The sequence below is a fragment of the Mixophyes fleayi genome, chromosome 2 (genome assembly GCF_038048845.1).
Source record: "Mixophyes fleayi isolate aMixFle1 chromosome 2, aMixFle1.hap1, whole genome shotgun sequence".
In the NCBI taxonomy this organism is placed as follows: domain Eukaryota; kingdom Metazoa; phylum Chordata; class Amphibia; order Anura; family Limnodynastidae; genus Mixophyes; species Mixophyes fleayi.
The window spans coordinates 199944859-199965711 of NC_134403.1; the positions used below are offsets into that span (position 1 = coordinate 199944859).

Here is a 20853-nt window from a genome sequence, read left to right on the forward strand (position 1 = left end):
CCTTTATTACGTCTGTTCACACATGCAGAGAATCCTCAGTTGGCAACACTTCAAAAAAAAAACATGTTCTTTGTTATTCAAAGGTCTACTAGCAAGAGACAAAATAGTTTTGTTTCTTTATCTCTCTTCAGAATAACACAAGCTAAGAACGCATCTTTCATCAATCTTTTCATTTAGTGTCAAGGAATGTGAGAAACTTGTCAGGTCGTCTCAAGTTATTTACACCGATATTTATCCAGGAAGGTGTGAAAAATATTCTGCATGACTGAAATGATGCTAAATATTGTGTGTGGCTTTTGTGTTGTTTACTGTTCAAAAATGCCAGTCGAAACGTGGATTTTGTATTCTTTTGTGTGTGATTGTATAAACATTTCACCAATACACTGTGATTTGTAGAACATTATAATGATAGATTTACCCTGTCAAATTAAATGTCTTTAGAAGTGAGGTAAATCCAGAGAGATTTGAAAAGGCTTAAAGTTTCTGAACACTTTACAGCAAGTTCACATGGGGTTTGTCGAAGTTCAAGTGCAGATGTCACACGAGATCTGGGGTTTTCTGGTGTTGAAGGCATCCTAGTGCCTGGAATTTGCTCTGCAGTGAAGTAAGAGAGGCATCAATGTGATTGAACTGAACTGATGAAATTCTGGAGCCAGAAAGAGCCAGCACAAGCCATATACATCCATGAATGCCATGCCTTACATGTTGCTCATGCTATTCCAATTTAAAATTATCTGCCCCTCTTTGCTGATGTATGGAGTAACCGGCTGGCCGAGTGTTTATGAACAGTTATCATCCACTACTTTGGATGTTATCAGAGGAAGGGACGCCTGCCGTAGGGCTTGGTCTCTCACCCTTTCTATTACCACCTGTCATTGACGGAGAGTGTGTGGTGAAGCTGCCCAGTCACCGAGTACAAGTGTAGATAGTTTCTGACGGCTGATCAAAGGGGAAAACCAAAGGGGCTGATAACAAGGACGTGTTTCATGTACTTTTAACTTTGAGCAGCCCAAGCATTTGCATTTTTTTCCGTAGGCTGGCAGAAAGAGGCTCTGTAAATGCAACATATTCAGTTACCTGCCAGTGCAGTAAATGGTTTGTTTTTAAGCAGCAAAGCATGACCGTAATCATCTACATCCTAGGAATGAAGCTTTTATTGAACATAGATTCATTAAGTACTTTGAAATTGGTGAAATATATTTATTGTAGTTTGGAAAAATGTTGTGCTCTAAAAGTTGGAAAAAAAGAAAGTAAACCATAATTGGAGACAACCAAAAGCACATAGGTTCCCTGGTATTGAGCTGTGATACAGTGTGTAGCAGTAATCTTATTAACATGAGATACACATCACATTGCATCACAGAGAATTTATGAAAATAGTCTAGTGCTGAAAGCCCTTCATGATCCACCTGATGCATTTTGATGCCAGGTATAGTAAAATAACCCCGGGACTAGTCTCTTCCATACACAACCTTAAACTGCATGGGGAATTTAGATGAGACTCAGGGGTGTATTTACTAAACTGCGGGTTTGCAAAAGTGGACATGTTGCCTATGGCAACCAATCAGATTCCAGCTGTCATTTTGTAGAATGCACTAAATAAATGACAGCTAGAATCTGATTGGTTGCTATTGTTATGAGCGTTTTGTCGCTATCCAATAACGATTGTCGAATCTCGATTTGTGTTTCCAACGCACAAATATTTATTCTCAAAAAGTAGCAGAATAATTCAAGCGAAATAATAATAAGTACAGCCGTTACTTATCGCAGGCGCTCTGGATCCAGTGTACAGTCATTCAGGTCTGAAGTCTGTGGTCAAGGTGACTAAACACTACATGAGAGCTACTGCTTATATGCAAACAGAGATACAGTGAAACAATGTAGGTGGTATAGCTTGCTTCTATTGGTCCAGGCATCAGGAGGGTCCAGGGGGTTACACATCATAGGCTGATTCAATCTAAGGAATCCAAAGGTGGGGGTCTCTCCAGGGGATGAGCTCTGTTCTTCCCGCCAAACTGCTCTGTTCTTCCCGCCACACTCCAATTACAATCAGTCCATTAGCATTTGACAGTTAATATCATATTAAAGGTTTATTCCCTAACATCAATAACTAGAGTATGCAATGTGCGATCTCTTCCTCGAATGGACTGAACAGCTGCTGATGTAAAGGGGATTACTATGATATTAGACATGAAACATTTCTTTTAACCTGAACCATATGTATCACTAATATGCATATAACTTATAATATTACACATAAACACTACTATATTTTCACATAAATAACTGTGTTGCAACTACGATTAATGTGTACTATTTACAAATGTGTGTGTTGGTGCGAATGTATACTAAAGTGTAAAAACTGTTATTGCCACGTGTTGCGGCTGGATACGCCCTTCCACGCCGTAGCGTGCTCTAAGCATAATTTCAGACAAAGACGATCAAGTTTGCTCGATATCAATTTAAATGACTTTATCCAATTTGCTGACTTCGACACTATAGGCAACATCTCCACTTTTTCAAACCCGCAGTTTAGTAAATCTAGCCCTCAGTGTCTTGTTCCTCAAGTCACAAGTAATCTAAAGCAGATCATTATTAAAGTCTTTCATTCCTCGTGATCCAGGTAGACTGTTTTGTTCCCACCTGGCATGTGGTGGGGGGAAGGGTCCAGTATCATGTTTGGGACTATTTATTTTTTACTATATTATTCCCTAGTTCCACACTTTCAGGTCTCCCATCCTTTCTAGTTACTGAATATTTCTAACACAGTTCAGTAAGAATATCACTGGGCTTTTTCATTAGGGTAAGACATTTATTGCTAAACGCCAATGCTCACTGCACATCGGGGGCTATTAATTATAGCTCATCACAGCAATAGAAATTCTATTGTTGCCGCAATTCACCATTAAAATATTGCGGCAGCAGTTGATTGATAAGTTGGTAGCACCATGCAGATAGTTCATCAGAATTTGAATGGACTGAAAGTGACTGGACTGGGAAGAATTTGCACCTCCTCTTACTGCTGCCAGCCAGTGTTGCAGGGAAGCTGAATATCACCCAGTTGCCTGACAAATTTTAAAAGTAAATTGAGGAGAGAGAAGATTTTCATATTGAAAATTATATATTGTATATGTATATGGACCCCTCAATGTTTTGATACAAGAATGTATATTTTTACTGATTTGTATACTTGATATCCACCTAACTATTCGTTTTTAATGCATTTGAACAAATTACTCAACATAAACACAACCACATTCTTGTGTTGAAATTTAAGACACCTCCCGTTCTTACATATTTTTTTGCAGTTTATTGTTCACCCTTAGGCATAGGCAACTCGAGAAGGGGGGGGGGGGTTCCTAGTGCCTGGAAACCCCCCTCCAAGTCTGGGGCACTGTATAATTGAGGTGGCTGGACCCTGCCCCCACTTCACACAGCTCTGCTTGAAAAGGGAGAGCTGCGAGCACCTAACTAGTGCACGCAGCATTGCCAATGTATATTATGGGAATAGGAAGAGTTAGAGAGCAGTCAAGCACTGTCTGAAATTATAGTCACACATATGCGTGCTGGTCACGCCTACTGGCAGCGTGGTGTGGAAACTCCCCTGTACAAATCCTGCATTTGCCCCTGCTTAGGGGTATATTTACTAAACTGCGGGTTTGAAAAAGTGGAGATATTGCCTATAGCAACTAATCAAATTCTAGCTGTCATTTATTTAGTACATTCTACAAAATGACAGCTAGAATTTGATTGGTTGCTATAAGCAACATATTCACTTTTTCAAACCTGCAGTTTAGTAAACATACCCCTTAGTCTTCAGTCCATGTTTGGGACTACTCTGCTTCTCTAATTTCTTTCTTTTGAGTGCATTGTAATTACTATGGTTTCTAGGATTAACTGCCTCCCAAATGAGTCTCATTATATAAAGTATATTTTCACATCAATAAGCCTCAATACGTTTGTTTAAGACTTAGAAAGCACACTTGCTTTTAGATAAGTTTTTGAAAACTTATTATGTGTTCAGCATGGTTTTAATGTATTAATATGCATTAATGGTTTGTTACCCATGAAATAAATGTCAGACTGCGGCCTTCTACATAGTATTAAGATTATAAAGTGCAATTATGTAATATTAAGAGTAACTTGTTCAATGCACATTGTATGCATTAAATAACTCATGAAAAAGTACAATAAAATCTCTCTCAAGGTGAATGATCCCTAACTTTGTGTCTAGGTAAAATTTGGCTGTGTTTTATGCTAATTTGTGGCTTACAATCTGCAGAATTGTGAGCATGTAAGCTAACAAATAACATATGACATTTCAGGGACTTAGGCAAGTAACTGCTTATATATAATTGGTGTAATAATTGTACCATAGTGAATTATGAAGAATTATAGAATGTCTCCAAATAAGAGTCATTCTGCTTTAAATTCACATTGCCTCTAAACTAGTGAGTAAAGTCTGAACATATGCGTCAGGGAAACAAATTGTGGGTCGTCTGATTAGCAAATAGCAAAAGACAAATTTGCCTCTTTGACAGATTAACATAGCCAGATTGAGTTTAATGTTTCATCATTGGAGGGTGGTAGCCAATTTGTAAGTCTACTTACCATTAATTGGTTGTTATAACAAATAGAATAGTAAAATCAGAGAGTAGTTCTTGGTAGTGTCTTTGTAATGAGTAGAAGCAGACCTGCCTTTGATGGAATTCATGTTGATTTCAGTCTGTTTTACTATGCTGCATAGTATATAATTAATATTGCTTTTTAAACATACAAGTTGTATTTAAATGGCTATAAGAGTTCTTTCTAAATCAGTCAAAATATTTTATCCCTGTTATTGCATCTAGTAACTTTGTTAATGGCCCGAAGACAGTTGTTTATAATTTATAAATATAAACTTTTTTGCACTGGTTTATGCACTTATAGCAAATTGGGATGCTATAGCTTATTCCTCGTAAATGTAAGATTTTTGAATTTTCTAGAATTAAACAGGATATATTGTATATTTCAATTTTCTGTAATATTATTGTTAGTTGGTTAGAAGAGATAGACTATATGGACAAAAGTATTTGGAGACACCTGTTAATTATTTAATTGAGGTGTTTCAGTCAGACCGTATAAAATCAAGCACCTAGCCATGCAGTCTCCATTTGCAAACAGTCGGGATACAAAATGGGGCATTCTGAAGAGCTCAGTGACTTCAGGTGTGGTACTGTGATAGGATGCCCCCTTTGCAATAAAACGGTTCGTGAAATTTCATCCCCGCTGGATATTTCACGGTCAACTGTAAGTGATATTATTAGAAAGTGGAAGCATTTAGGCAAAACAGCAAATCAGCAATGAAGCAGAAGATCACGTAAAATCACAGAGCGGGGTCATGACTGCTAAGGCACATGGTGCGTAAAAGTCGCCAACGCTCTGCTGATTCCATAGCTGAAAAGTTCCGAGCTTCCACTGGCATTAATGTAACCACAAAAACTGTGTGACAGGAGCTTAAAGAAATGGGTTTCCATGGCCGAGCATGTGCATGCAAGCCTGACATCATCAAGACCAATGCCATGCGTCGGATGGAGTAACGTAAAGCACACATACACTGGACTGTGGAGCAGTGGAAATGTTTTCTGTGGAGTGACGAATTACACTTCTCTGTTTGGCAGTCAGATGGGGGAGTCTGGGTTTGGCGGATGCCGGGAGAACGTTACGTGCCTGACTGCATTGTGCCAGCTGTGAAGTTTGGTGGAGAAGGGATAATGGTGTTGGGCTGTTTTTCAGGGTTTGGGCTAGGCCCCTTATCTTCAGTGCAGGGCAATCTTAATGCTTCAGCATACCAAGTCATTTTGGACAATGTTATGCTTCCAACTTTGTAGCAACAGTTTAGAGAAGGCCCTTTTCTATTCCAACATGACTGTGCCCAGTGCACAAAGCAAGGACTACAAAGACATGGTTTGATGAGTTCTGTGTGGGAGAACTTGACTGGCCCGCACAGAGCCCTGACCTCAACCCCATCGAACACCATTTGGATGAACGGGAACGAAGATTGAGAGCCAGGCTTTCTCGTCCAACATCAGCGCCTGACCTCATAAATGATCTACAGAATGAATGGTCACAAATTCCCACAGAAAAACTCTAACATCTTGTGGAAAGCCTTCCAAGAAGAGTGGAAGCTATTATCACTGCAAAAAGGGGGACCAACTACATATTAAAGTATATGTATTTGAATATAATGTCATTACAGTCCCTGTTGGTGTATTGGTCAAGCATCCGAATACTTTTGTCCATATAGTGTATATTTCTGCAAGGATATAGAGATTTCACAAGAAACATATTATGGTTTTTTATGCTATTATTTGTAACGTGGATGGGCCCATTACATTTATTTTCAAATATTTATCAAGTATTTATTTGACTTAAATCATGCGGAAATGACTGGTTCCTCATGATTAAGGCAAATATTAGTATTGGGGCTATTTAGCAACAGGCTAAAACAAATATCTCCTGCTTTAACCAAACTAACACTCAGTACCGTCAACCCTATAATTTTCTATGGAGACTGTGAACTAGAATAAGTTTACAAAGCTTCAAAAAACTAAGTTTAGTTTTTTGGCGCTTGTAGTCGGTTCCTAATGCCATCTGAAGATAACGTTAGCAGCTGAAGTCTAAGGGCACTGTATGACAAATGCAGTGGCTAGAGGCTTTCGTTTCAGATCCTTCACCCTGTCAGGTTATACCCCATTCATACTACACCAAAAACCCGGGTTTTTGCAGAGGCACGCTGAAAAACCCGGGTCTTGGTGCAGTATGAATAGTCCAACCACAAAATCCCGGGTCTAAAATCCCGGGACTTAGACCCGGGATTTTGCGAGGGGTAATTCCCGTGTTGGACCCCGCTCGCCTGCAGTATAAATGGTGCAACCCGTGTAATTCCCGGGTCTCACCATTCATACTGTAAAAAAAAAAATTGGGAAGTAAAAAAAAAGTAAAAAAAAAAGATTTTAATTACTAAAAAATACAAAACAAATATTTACTTAACTTATTTTCAGCCAGCGGTGTCTCCGGTGCGTTGCCGGCTGTCAGGGGGACCTCTGGGTACTAAAATGACGTCATTTCTAATGGACTAGAAATTACGTCATTTTAGTACCCAGAGGTCCCCCTGACAGCCGGCAACGCACCGGAGACACCGATGGCTGAAAATAAGTTAAGTAAACATTTATTTTGTATTTTTTAGTAATTAAAATCTTTTTTTTCACTTTTTTTTTTCTAAAACCCGGGTCGGGCAGGTGCAGTATGAACCCGCCCCACCCAGGAATCTTCTTATCTATACTGCCCTGTGCCCCGGCAATATCCCGGGTTAACAACCCGGGATATTGCCGGGGCGGCAGTATGAAAGTGGTATTATTCTCACATGCGCTGTTAGTTCAGCTGGGGGACAGAATGCGAAAGCTTTAATTTTCTCAATGGTATTGTCTTTGCCTCTTGTAGGAGGGGCTGTCCTGGGATAATTGGATCATAAATGGGTCTGAAAATGCATCTCTTATCACAGCGTAGATGCTACTTTATGGGCCAAAAATACACTCCTGCATAAATAGGTTCATTTGGTTTAAATTTATCAAGCTGTGGGTTTGGTAAATGGAGATGTTGCCTATAGCACATTCTACAAACTGACAGCTACAATCTGACAATCTGATTGGCTTCTATAGGCAACATCTCCACCTATTTTCAAACCTGCAGCTTGATAAATTTACCCCTATGTCTCAGTTTCCAGAGTGATCGTGGCTCTGATTCTGTGTCATCTGCCTTATGACACCCAGATACTAGGCAAGCTGGCTGAGAAAACTATGCTTTTAGTTATATAGTGTTATATAGAATTATTATGTGAAGTGTAAATATATATATAACTATTTTCTTACTGGATTATATCCATTCAGTTAGATGTTGGCATTGTGATTTTGTAATGATAGGACAGTAGTACTCTTTAATTAATTATCATTTCTCCATTCCAAACATTCAATCCAAAATAACATACAAAGTATATACAAAGTGCTTTGTCACGTTAAATTCCACATACAGAATTAATAATGACCTAAATTGGTTGTCCCCTTTTCGACAGCCCTTCCTTACTATAACATGGTCTTCCATTTAGCAGGTCCCCCAGGAACTCCACTTGTTACCTGAAGATTGTACCGTTCCACACAGATTTGATGGAGTCCAACCATAGCTCTTCATTAGAGCTCCATAGAGGTCTAGTGAAGATCTACGGATGGAATGTAGTACTTGCATTACCTTGCAGGAAACAAGGGCAGGCTCCTGTGCAATACAACACCCAGCTTCAGGTAACAGAGGGAGAACCCGGGGAGGACCTCCCTATTTTCTATGCAGTGGATGCTTATTTTGAATAAAGATGGATGGTGTTTTTAACCAGATTTTATTCAATAATTCTAAAAATATATTGCAATAATAACAATGTGAAATACAGGAAGTATATAACTTTGTTTTATTTGTTACAGGTGCCTATGATCGGAGTGTGACTCTACTGGAAGTGTGTGGGAGCTGGCCAGAAAGCTTTGGGTTACGCCATATCTCTTCTATTGAAAGTACTGATGAAGGTCTTCGTGAGCGGTTGGCAGATGCCATGTCTGAGTCCCCAAACCGAGATGTGGTGGTATCAGGAACAGGTACAAAAAAGAGGTGTGATATGAGGTCCAACAATTCTCTTTCAAATCAATCTTCACATGTTCTGTTGTGTTCCATTGTATGTCAAAGCTCCACACAGTTATCAGGTAAAAGCTCTGGGATAGAGTCATTGTATGTTTGCAGACAATATAAAATCAAGGTTATAGGTACAATGCAGCCCCCGGCTCACACCTGCATAATAGGGTCCCTTCCTTTGGAACTACTTTCCTTCTTGTACAATATGACCCCCTTGTCGTACCTGCATACTGGTGATATATTCTCTTGGGTCCCCCTTCTTCTGTGCAAAGAGGAATATTTGTGAAATTGGGCTCCCACAAGGGAGGACCCAATAGCAGAGCAGGAATTAGAGGAGTATTATGTCCGACAGCATCAGGCTGCTACTTTATGTATTAATTTTTAAAAGTCCCAGGTACCCAATGCTGAGACTTTTAAATATCTTTATATTGCTGAAATAAAGTGATGTTATGTGGAACGGGCACTCCACTGCTCTATACTTTGTTTATCAGGTGAAATTTTCTCTTAGGCCCCCATGCTCTGGTTGAGTCACTATGGGAGAATTTGAGCCCCAATGTTTAGCTTCTTGGCAAATGCCTGTGCTGTAATACCTAGGCAGGCCTGGCCCATGTACTTTGTTCCCATCCCCTCTTGGAGATGTTGGAAATAGATCCCAAGTATGCAGGTATTGGGAAAAGGCTTTTCAAAAAGAGGAAATATATTTTAATTAATGTCCCTATAAGTTACTGATCATTTATAGAAAGAAATATTGAAAATAAATCTTGCTTATACACAAGGATTATTTAGCTTTTAACAAATGAAAAATTATCATTTTATCTGTTTTTTGTTGAAATGTTATTTTTTTATGATCATTTGTCTTTAACGGTTAGGAAACAATGTATGCCGGCACCTTAGTAGTGAGGTACTCAGACACATTTATATTATTTACTCTGCAGACCGCATTTTGCATCTCCTGGACTCCTCGTGGCTCTTTAATCCCAATGTAATCCATCTCTGTAATGTTCAATTATATAGATAAATAATCTCATTTATTTCAATAGATCTAATAAGATGACCTCCTCACAGGAGGTTAAGAGATGTTCCAGGCACTTATATACGTTGTGCTTCACAATTGTTGTAGAGACACTTGCTCTCAGTTATGTCAGACAACACCATTTTACATGACACTAAAGACCCTCTGATACCACTCTTTGATTTGCAGTTCTGCCAAAATGGTTTTATCTCTGTAGGCTTTCAAATAATGAATAAGTTATGATTATTTGCATTCAACAATTCAGTTACTAGCCTTTACTATTATCATTCAGCATTTCCTTGTTTGACAGCCTGACTTTACACTCTACTATGTGATTCCTAACCAGCCTGTCAGGACAGATTTTTGTGCTACAATACCATGATTTTCATTTGATTTTCTTTACTACATAGTACCTTGTACATTATGTAGTTAATAACAAACTGGGCTACATGTTCACTTGGGAGAGAACATTTAATTCAAAGTGCAGTTTATGTGCTATATTTCCCACCAGTCCACACAGCATGAGCGATGTGATGTGTAGAGAATGCTGATCCGGCACCTCTGATCGCCCAACTCATCTTCCAAGTCCTTATTTCTATCTGCACTGTGCTTTCTTCCAAGCTGGCTTTCCCAAACACTCCCATCTCTCCTGCTGTGTGAGCTGGAGGAACACTGCCCAAGAGAGAGCATAGCATGCTGAACAAAATACTTTCTCCAGGGTCTATCCATACCTCCAAGTATCTTGAATCATGAAATCGAGACAAAATAAGCCCCACCCCAACCCTGCCCAAACTCTGCCCGCAAATGCACAAATTTGGGTACAACTCCACCCAGTTTTGATTAAGTCCCACTCCTTTTTGCAGTGCACCAATCGGAATGTCCCGCCAAAACCGGGACAGTTGGGAGGTATGTAAATGGGGTTCCATGGGAACTACATTTATTTTATGTAGTACACAAAGCACTATGTCTTACAGCAGCAACAACACAAATAACATTGTTGGAGCTAGTGACAGGTGATGGTTTAAGATCAATTCACAATAGTATTATCTATCTGTATGTTTTACTGTCTGTAAGTATTTCAGTCTCTCCGTCTGTCGTTATTACATTTAGCATACCCTGGCATGGTTCCAAAGCTATGTAGTTGCCAGATTTATATTGTGTCATGTAAGCATGTGTGAAAGGCACAAAGAGAATAGGTTTGGCATAAAGGATGTGCTGGCAGGGATACTCTTGACATGATTTAGGAAGGCTAGATGTTTCTGCCTAAGTTATTTTGTTAGTTTGTGTTTAATGATTTGCCAGAAACCATTATATTATTTATTAGGTTTTTTTTTCAGTGGTGACAAAATCTTTAATTGTCTTTGTTGTTCATTTGTATTTCTTATTTTTGATTAGCATTTTATGATGTTTTGTTGGACGGGTGTTGCAATAACATGCTGTGTAGTACACCTCTCCAGCCATAAATGTGTCTCCGTGCTTCCATCAATTATGTTCAATGTGGGTAAAGTCTAGGACTGGATGCTGCTTGGATACATTCCATAAAAACAATAACACAAATGCAGTACAGTAACTGAGATTTTAGCCTCCTTACAGCAAAGAAAGTGCTGTATTCAAATAAAATGTGTATGCAAACTAGTAGTTTTTAAAGGGGCATGGTCATCATTTTTCTTTTTCATGTTGTTACTCATCAGAGCATTTTTCAAAACATCCAATATGTATGTGGCTAAATTAGAAGTAGAGAGGTGGCTCAAACAAGTATTTTATTACAGCAATGAAACACAAAGTGCCAAATAAACAAGAGAGGTAATATGGTTGAATGTATATATCCATGTGTCAGTGGCCATAAAATGATCATGATATTTAATCTCTTAACCCAATGGACAGGGGCTGCAGGTGGCTCACACTTGGCTCTTCTGAACAATAATGTTCTTCCCATTTCAAATCACAGTGCCAGCCTTGTGCGGTCACATAGTCTTTTTAGTAACCGGATTGCAGTTTCCTAACACTGATCAACTATCATGTTGCCCATGATTGACCTTTATCTCCAGTGTGCTCATAGGCCAGGTTAGCCGTGCATTCCCCCCGGCACTATTCCCCCGATCTGCCTGGCATATAAAAAAGTTATAGTACCTTTGGACAGTAATAGAACACTCACTATATAGTGTCTTAGCTGCTCTGTGGTACTAAGTACTAAGTAAGAAAATAAAGCTTTGGGTGGGGCTGCTAGTAAGTCCTGCAGGCATAGGTATGGCATGGCGCTATGGCACCCGGAGCCAGCACCTTGCTCGGCGCTTCCTCCTTCCTTGTTGGTACAATAGCCCATGTGCTACGCAGGAACATCGGCACGAGCAGTAGGTGTGTGGTCAGTGTGGAAGAGACACGCCTGGAGATTTATAGTGGCTAGATCTTCCTCTAGTCACCTTCCCCTCCATTTCCATTCCAACTTCCCAGACATTGAATTAAGTAGATATGGGGAAATTATTTTTATATATATATATATTATATATATATATATATTGTCACGAGCCGCGGCGGTACTCACAGCCGCCGCGGCTCGCTTCCTACCTGCTCCAGTGTCCCGGCCGTCACCATGACGACCGGGACGTCACTTCCCCTTCCTACCCGGCCGTTGCCAAGGCAACGGCCGGACGCCTGTTACATAGCGCTGCGTCCCGGCGCTGTTGGAAGCCGGGCGCATGCGCAAAAGTGGACACAGCCTGTGGGCTAATTAGGGGAATAGTTACAGGCATTAGCCTGCATCTGGGTGCACCTATCAGGGATTAGCCCTGATTGGTCTGGTGCTATGTTCTCGTTAGTCTGCAGGGGTGCATGTAAGTTTTGATTGGGCCAACTATGTATTTAAGGCAATGAGGTCTGCTGCCTCATTGCCGGTTATAGCGTTCTGTCCTCAGTCCTGCTGCCTGCTTGTGCTATCCATTTAGGTTCCTGTTACCTTAGATTTAACCACCCGTGTTTGACCCCTGCTTGTTATTGGACCTTTGACCCTTCTCTTCTGACCCTGACCTTTTGCCTGGAATACGGATTTCGCTTCTCTGCCTGTGAGTTTGACCCTTTTGCTTGCCCTTGGATATTGCTTCTGTGCCTGTGACCTTTGGACCTTGGATTTCTCTTATACTACAGTCCACCAATCACTCCACTTCTGGGAAACTCCTTTAAGTCAGTATACGCTACTCGACCCTCAGTCGGCCTGCAGCCCAGTCTGTCCCCACCACTAGGGGCTCCAGCGAACACCTGGCCTTCTGAGTAGTTCCCGAGTTTCACTGTACTGACTTGGGAGTTCCTAACATTATAACCGGCCAGGAAGATTGGTATCATACGGCCATGGACGGAGAGGAGTCGAATCTGTCCCCAGCCCAGATTCTGGCTAACCAGATACAGGCGGTTTCTCAAGTGGTGCAGGCTTTATCCCAGCGCCTGGCAGTCCAAGAAGAGGCTTCCAGAGGCCGGCAGCCCCAGCAAGTTCCCGCTGGTGACACACCGGAGCCTAAGATGAATTTGCCTGACCGATTCTCTGGAAGCAGGCCAGCTTTCCGTAATTTCAAAGAGAGCTGCAAGTTGTACTTTCGTCTGAAACCACGTTCTTCTGGTTCCGAACAACAGAGGGTAGGGATCATCATCTCATTACTCCAGGGCGACCCTCAGTCTTGGGCCTTCTCCTTGCCTTCCACAAGTCCAGCCTTACAGTCTGTGGATGCCTTTTTTCAAGCGTTGGGGTTATTATACGATGACCCGGACAGGGTAGCCTCAGCTGAGGCTCATCTCCGTACGCTAAGGCAGGGACGTCGCTCAGCAGAAGAGTATTGTGCGGAGTTTCGGCGATGGTCCACGGATAGCGCTTGGAACGACCCCGCATTGCGAAGTCAATTCCGCTTAGGAATTACCGAGCAAATTAAGGACTCCTTAGTCCAGTATCCGATATCCGACACGCTGGAGAACTTGATGCAACTTGTCATAAAAATTGATCGTCGGATCAGAGAGAGGAAGGCTGAACGGGAGTCCTCTGTTCCAATGGACGTTTTCACTAGCTCCAACAACAATACTCTGCCCGATTCCTCTGAACCCATGCAATTGGGCGCTTACCGCTTGCCTCCGGAGGAGCGCTCCAGAAGACGCTCACTAGGCCTGTGTATGTATTGTGGTCAGACAGGCCACTTAGTTCGCTCATGTCCCAATAAACCGGGAAACTCCAAAGCCTAAGTGCAGGTGAAGAGGTGCGCTTGGGTTTTCAGCTTACCTCTTCAGAAAATTCTTTATTAGTCCCTGGACGTTTAACTTTCCGTGGGAGATCCATGGACCTGAAAGCTTTTCTTGACAGTGGTGCGGCTGGTAATTTCCTGGATATACATTTGGCTCAGACGCTTGATATTCCGCATATCAGGCTAGGATCAAGCATCACCACGTGTGGTTTGGATGGTAACCCCTTGCCTGGGGGACGGATTCTCGCTAGGACTCCAATGGTTCGGTTGACTGTAGGAGTTCTCCATACAGAGGAGCTCTCCTTCTATCTCATTAGTTGTCCCTCTGCTCCTTTGATATTGGGGTATCCCTGGCTTCGCAGTCACAATCCCCTTATCAACTGGGAAAGTGGAGAGATTACTCGTTGGAGTCCCGAGTGTTCCACGTCTTGCTTGAACCTGCCGCTTAGAATCTTACAGCCTAGTCCAGACTTGTTGCCGGTACCCTACCAGGACTTCTCTGATGTGTTCTGCAAAAGAAAAGCTGAGTCCATTCCACCTCATCGAGAGTATGACTGCGCCATTGATTTAGTCCCGGGTTCCAAGTTGCCCAAAGGGCGGTTATACTCCTTGTCCATTCCAGAGACTCAGGCCATGGAGCTATATGTGGAGGAAAACCTGAAAAAAGGATTCATACGTCCTTCTAAATCTCCCGTAGGCGCAGGTTGTTTCTTCGTGTCAAAAAAAGACGGCAGTCTTAGACCGTGCATCGATTTCCGTGGACTGAATAACATCACTATTAAGAATATGTATCCGTTACCATTGATCTCGGTCTTGTTTGATCAATTAAAATCTGCCACTATATTCTCGAAGATTGACCTCAGAGGGGCGTACAATCTTATTCGAATCAGGAAAGTGGATGAATGGAAGACTGCCTTCAATACCCAGTCGGGACATTATGAATATCTCGTGATGCCATTCGGGTTATGCAACGCCCCGGCGGTGTTCCAGGACCTGATCAACGACGTTTTACGAGAGTTCCTGGGTAAAACGGTAGTTGTGTATCTGGATGATATTTTAATCTACTCAGAGTCTTTACTTCAGCACCGTCAGCATGTTCGACAAGTTCTGCTGAAATTGCGGGAACATCACCTTTATGCAAAAAGGGAAAAATGTGAATTTGAGGTGGGCACCGTGTCATTCCTGGGATATATCATCTCCTCAACAGGATTCGCCATGGACCCTACCAAAGTTCAAGCAATCCAGGATTGGGTCCTCCCGACTAATCTGAAGGCGATTCAGAGGTTCCTCGGATTCGCGAATTATTACCGTAGGTTCATTGACTCTTTTTCCTCATTAGCAGCTCCTATCACTGCTCTCACTCGGAAGGAAGCTAACCCAGCGAAGTGGCCTTCGGAGGCATTGGCGAGTTTCTCGGCACTCAAAGCCGCGTTCATTTCTGCTCCAGTGCTGAGACATCCTGATCCGGAACTTCCATTCATTGTAGAGGTGGACGCTTCTGACATCGGTGCTGGCGCTATCCTTTCTCAAAAAGACCCAAGGAGCAAAAAATTACATCCTTGTGCATTCTTTTCTAAAAAATTTCTAGCGGCCGAATGTAATTATGATGTCGGCAATCGTGAATTGTTGGCCATTAAGTTGGCACTGGAGGAATGGCGGCATTGGTTAGAGGGAGCTACCCATACCATCACCATCTTCACGGACCATAAAAACCTCCAATACATTCAGACCGCTAAAACTCTGAATCATAGGCAGGCCCGCTGGGCCCTATTTTTCACCAGATTCAAATTCATTATTACATACCGTCCAGGTTCAAAAAATACTAAGGCCGATTCCTTGTCCCGAAGTTTTTTGGCCCATCATCCTCAGTCTCCGGAACCATTGTCTATTGTTCCTACAACTGCTGTTCATCTTGGTCTCACCCAGGACCTAGGAGCAACCATCCGGCGCTTCCAGAGAATCGCTCCAGTTCAGACACCGGTCAACAAATTATTTGTCCCCGTCCATTTAAGGAAATCTGTTCTCATTGAAGGCCACAACAACTGCTCTGCTGGCCATCCGGGAATCCGTAGGACTATTGAGGTTCTTTCTCGTTGGTTGTGGTGGCCCACCTTGTCAAACGATGTGGAGAATTATGTTCGGGCTTGTCCTGAGTGTGCTAAAAACAAGACCGATAGGAACCGTCCTTCTGGGCTATTGTTACCTTTGCCGGCACCGAGCAGACCTTGGACCCATCTGTCGATGGATTTCATTGTTGACCTACCAGTATCCGCAGGACATAACACCATCCTGGTAGTGGTCGATCGGTTCAGTAAGATGGCACATTTTATATCTTTGCCCAAGCTACCGGATGCCAGGACCCTGGCCACCTTGTTTTTGACGCATATTTTTCGTCTTCATGGGACTCCTGAAGATATAGTATCAGATCGAGGATCCCAGTTTATTGCCCGGTTTTGGAAAGCCTTTTGTAAGTCCATCGGGATCTCTATCAGTCTGTCTTCAGCATATCATCCTCAGTCGAATGGACAGACAGAGAGGACGAACCAAGCTCTAGTTTTTGCGCATTTATGTGTCTAAATTTCACGACAATTGGTCCTCTCTCCTGCCCTGGGCAGAATTTGCGTACAATAATTCTTGCCATTCTACTATTCACACATCCCCGTTTTTCTGCAACTTCGGGTTTCACCCAAAATCCAATTCTTTTTCTACTACTGTTCCCTGTGGAGATTCCGGAACGTCTGCTTTTACGGCCAGGCTAAGGTCCATTTGGAAAAAGGTGCACGCTGCACTAGGTCAAGCTTCCCGAAAATCCAAGATCTTTGCTGACCGTCACCGTAGACCCTGTTCATTGAAAGTGGGGGATCATGTTTGGTTATCCACACGGAACATCAAGTTGTGGCAACCCTGTAGGAAGCTGGGGCCCCGATACATCGGACCGTTTCCAATTGAGAGGAAAATTAATCCAGTGGCATTTAGATTGAAACTACCCACTTCCTTGAAAATACCTGCGACCTTTCATTGTTCACTTCTGAAGAAAGTCGCTGCTCCCAGCAAGTTTAATCGGTCCCTCTCTAACAGGCCCAGGCCTCTGATGGTGAACGGGGACCACGAATATGTTATTGAAGGAATCCTTGATTCTAGGAGGGTTCAGGGTCAAGTCCAATTCCTCGTTCATTGGAAGGGTTACGGCCCTGAGGAGAGATCTTGGATACCGCAGAGACGTCTGCACGCTGGAAGACTCATTAAGGAATTTTTTAGGAAGTTTCCCACTAAACCTGGATGTCAGGGTTCCTTAACCCCTCCTCAAGGGGGGGGTACTGTCACGAGCCGCGGCGGTACTCACAGCCGCCGCGGCTCGCTTCCTACCTGCTCCAGTGTCCCGGCCGTCACCATGACGACCGGGACGTCACTTCCCCTTCCTACCCGGCCGTTGCCAAGGCAACGGCCGGACGCCTGTTACATAGCGCTGCGTCCCGGCGCTGTTGGAAGCCGGGCGCATGCGCAAAAGTGGACACAGCCTGTGGGCTAATTAGGGGAATAGTTACAGGCATTAGCCTGCATCTGGGTGCACCTATCAGGGATTAGCCCTGATTGGTCTGGTGCTATGTTCTCGTTAGTCTGCAGGGGTGCATGTAAGTTTTGATTGGGCCAACTATGTATTTAAGGCAATGAGGTCTGCTGCCTCATTGCCGGTTATAGCGTTCTGTCCTCAGTCCTGCTGCCTGCTTGTGCTATCCATTTAGGTTCCTGTTACCTTAGATTTGACCACCCGTGTTTGACCCCTGCTTGTTATTGGACCTTTGACCCTTCTCTTCTGACCCTGACCTTTTGCCTGGAATTCGGATTTCGCTTCTCTGCCTGTGAGTTTGACCCTTTTGCTTGCCCTTGGATATTGCTTCTGTGCCTGTGACCTTTGGACCTTGGATTTCTCTTATACTACAGTCCACCAATCACTCCACTTCTGGGAAACTCCTTTAAGTCAGTATACGCTACTCGACCCTCAGTCGGCCTGCAGCCCAGTCTGTCCCCACCACTAGGGGCTCCAGCGAACACCTGGCCTTCTGAGTAGTTCCCGAGTTTCACTGTACTGACTTGGGAGTTCCTAACATATATATACCGTATTTGCCGGCGTATAAGACGACTGGGCGTATAAGACGACCCCCAACATTTCCACTCAAATTATAGAGTTTGTTATATACTCGCCGTATAAGACTACCCCCTCTTCCGCACACCTTCCACACACCAAATAAAACGTAAAAGAACATCAAATTTGATTTCAACATGTTAATTTATATTCGAATGCCTATGAAATGCAGGAAAACTGTCACAAGGCTGTATGTTATCAAACATGTACAGTAAACATAAAACAGTGCAAGTTTATTAAACGTAATTCACTAGTCAATGAAGGAAGGAAGATAACAAATAGAGGGAGAGAGCAAGTGCACACTTACCCCTTGGCATAAGCTTTAATGCTTTTTCATTTGATTTCCAGTCCCGAACCATCTTTTCTGTTACTCCATATTGTCTTGCAGCAGCACAATTATTATGTTCCATGGCAAAGTTTACAACTTTAAGTTTAAAACTTGCATCATATTTCTTTCTTTTTTGTGCCATGATAGGGTTGATAGGGGTTTGACTGCTGGACATTTTCTATGCTGTATTGTACTGTACAATGGTGCAGTACTGTGGTTGGCTGTTGGCTGTATACAAAGCCTGATTGGATTGGTCCCTGCTCCCTGTCTGCCCTCCCTGTCAGCAGAACAGGCCGGTCACGCCGAAAAGGCTGGCACCCCTGTATCGCTGCTGATGCTCGCTGCAGCCACGCTGATGACCCGCCGCAGCCGCACTGGATACCGCGCAATACTGGACCCGGTGTATAAGACGACCCCCCCACTTGGAGGCATGTTTTTCAGGGCAAAAAAGTAGTCTTATACGCCAGGAAATAGGGTATACCAAACCAACACTTAGTCCCCCCCCAACAAAAAAAATTACTATCCTGATGCAAGGACATTTGAGGTAAAAAAGATGCGACAAAACAGAAACTCCACTAAATGGTAAATTTTGTCAATATAGAAAGGAGACTGAATATTGTATCCTAAAGAAGAAATAACAAGGATGTAGTGCAAATAGGACAAAGCAGTTATTATACTTTTATGTATTATAATTTGTTCAGTAATGGTGATAGATATACAGTACATGGTGACATATAATACAGAGAGCATCCTAGTGGCCAATATATAATACAGAGATCATCCTAACACACAACATACAAATCTGAATGTGTGGATTACATATTCGCACAGCTACTCTCTTACTTGGGCTACCTGATTCCAACTGCCTTTTCTCTCTGCTTTAACCTCATTTCATCTCATTACAATCTATCAGTCCGTAAGTCCCACCATCCACGGCATGCAAGGTGCTCAACCAGGCCTAGTTACCCTCATCTTTTATCATCCTCCTCCTCATCTCCCTCTTCATTCATCTTCTCCGTCCTTCCTCCTCTTTCATCCTGCTGCTCCTCCTTCTGAACCACAGTGCAGCTGGGGCGGTACATGTGCTTCAGTAACTACGTGTGCTGAGCTCCTCTAAGCAAGGTTTATGTATGTGGTTATCTCAAGACCACACTGATTGGTCTCCATTTAAATAGTCTAGAAAGAATGGCCATCCATGTACATAAAAGAGCAAGTTATATGGCAATCATGTTGAACTACAAGATTTATATTGTGTGACCATCTTAAAATGAAAATGTAGACAGTGGGAAAAGTCAGCTGCAAGTCATTGAGACATTTATTTATGTTTATTTGCATATTGACAGAATGGCCACGCATAAACATATTTGTGAATATGTCATTTATAATTTTACAGAATCTTGTAAATATGTTAAGTAATAAATAAGTTCTATTATGGTAAATGTGATAGTCATTGAAACAAATTTTTTGACGCCCATTGTCAATAGATTGCAATTGTATAGCATGTATAGTTTTTTGCGCTACATAGATTCAATTAGCTGACTTTGGCCTGATGTGGTTGTGAGGGCAGGCAGAGAACCCTTTTATTCCTATGCAGCCTTGGTTTCCTGAAGCCACAAACAAAGATTTTTTTTTTTTCCATTCAGGTAAAGTTAGATACAGTCTACTTGAGAGTACATCTAGACATCGATTGCAGATATATAGATAGGTAGTCTAATTTAATTAAAAAAAAGACCTGTGAGTCTTTTACATTTATATTTAAAAATGTACACAAAGGTCTTGTTGAGAAATGTTTGTGAGCCGATTGTTCAAAACTATTTGTTGAACAATTGTTCATATCATTGTGTTTCATCATTACCCCACATCTGTAGATTTAAGCAATAATGTATTACCTTAGTAAAGAGACTTTTGAATTTTAAATATCACTTTGTCTATTTTTGAGAAATAAATCAGGCACACATTTGCACAAATGTCATGAAACATTTGGGATTGTTGGTTTAACACATCTTAAGTGATAGATGATTCACATGTGGTCACTGTGCGTTCATTTTATTTTGAACAATTTTTATTTTAAACAAAGCGGTACAGCATCAATTACAATCACTTAAAAAGCAATAAATGAAAAACAATAAAACACCACTGAAAGAATATAAACATTGCAGAAAGACAGCAGCCAAAAAAAGTGTCGTGTTAAATTTAAAGCTGTATTTCTTTTCTATATTCTCAAACATTATACGTAGCTTGCGAACAAAAACAAGACTTCCAAATTTAGTCACCAAAAACATTGTGCTCTATCTAGGCCACCAAATAACGTATGAGATGGTTTCTGGATACCAAGTATCCATCATGGTCCATCATATCCATCATATGATAATTCAGCCATAAATATCACATTAATTGATGTCTTGTCTCACGTATTTTTTACTTTTGTTAAAGACCTTTATTG

At 42.0% G+C, this 20853-nt stretch overlaps 1 protein-coding gene across 4 annotated transcripts in view; it reads left to right on the plus strand.

The window, feature by feature from the left end:
• Positions 1 to 20853, plus strand: part of BCAS3 (BCAS3 microtubule associated cell migration factor) — a 1120339-nt gene that overhangs the window by 1032492 nt on the left and 66994 nt on the right. For 2 of the 4 annotated variants that reach the window (XM_075195325.1, XM_075195326.1), the window contains one exon: positions 8508 to 8675. In XM_075195325.1, the coding sequence (XP_075051426.1) occupies positions 8508 to 8675 (168 nt within the window). Of the gene's footprint in view, positions 1 to 8507; positions 8689 to 20853 lie in introns of all 4 variants that reach the window. The other 2 variants (XM_075195327.1, XM_075195328.1) reach the window with 1 other exon arrangement.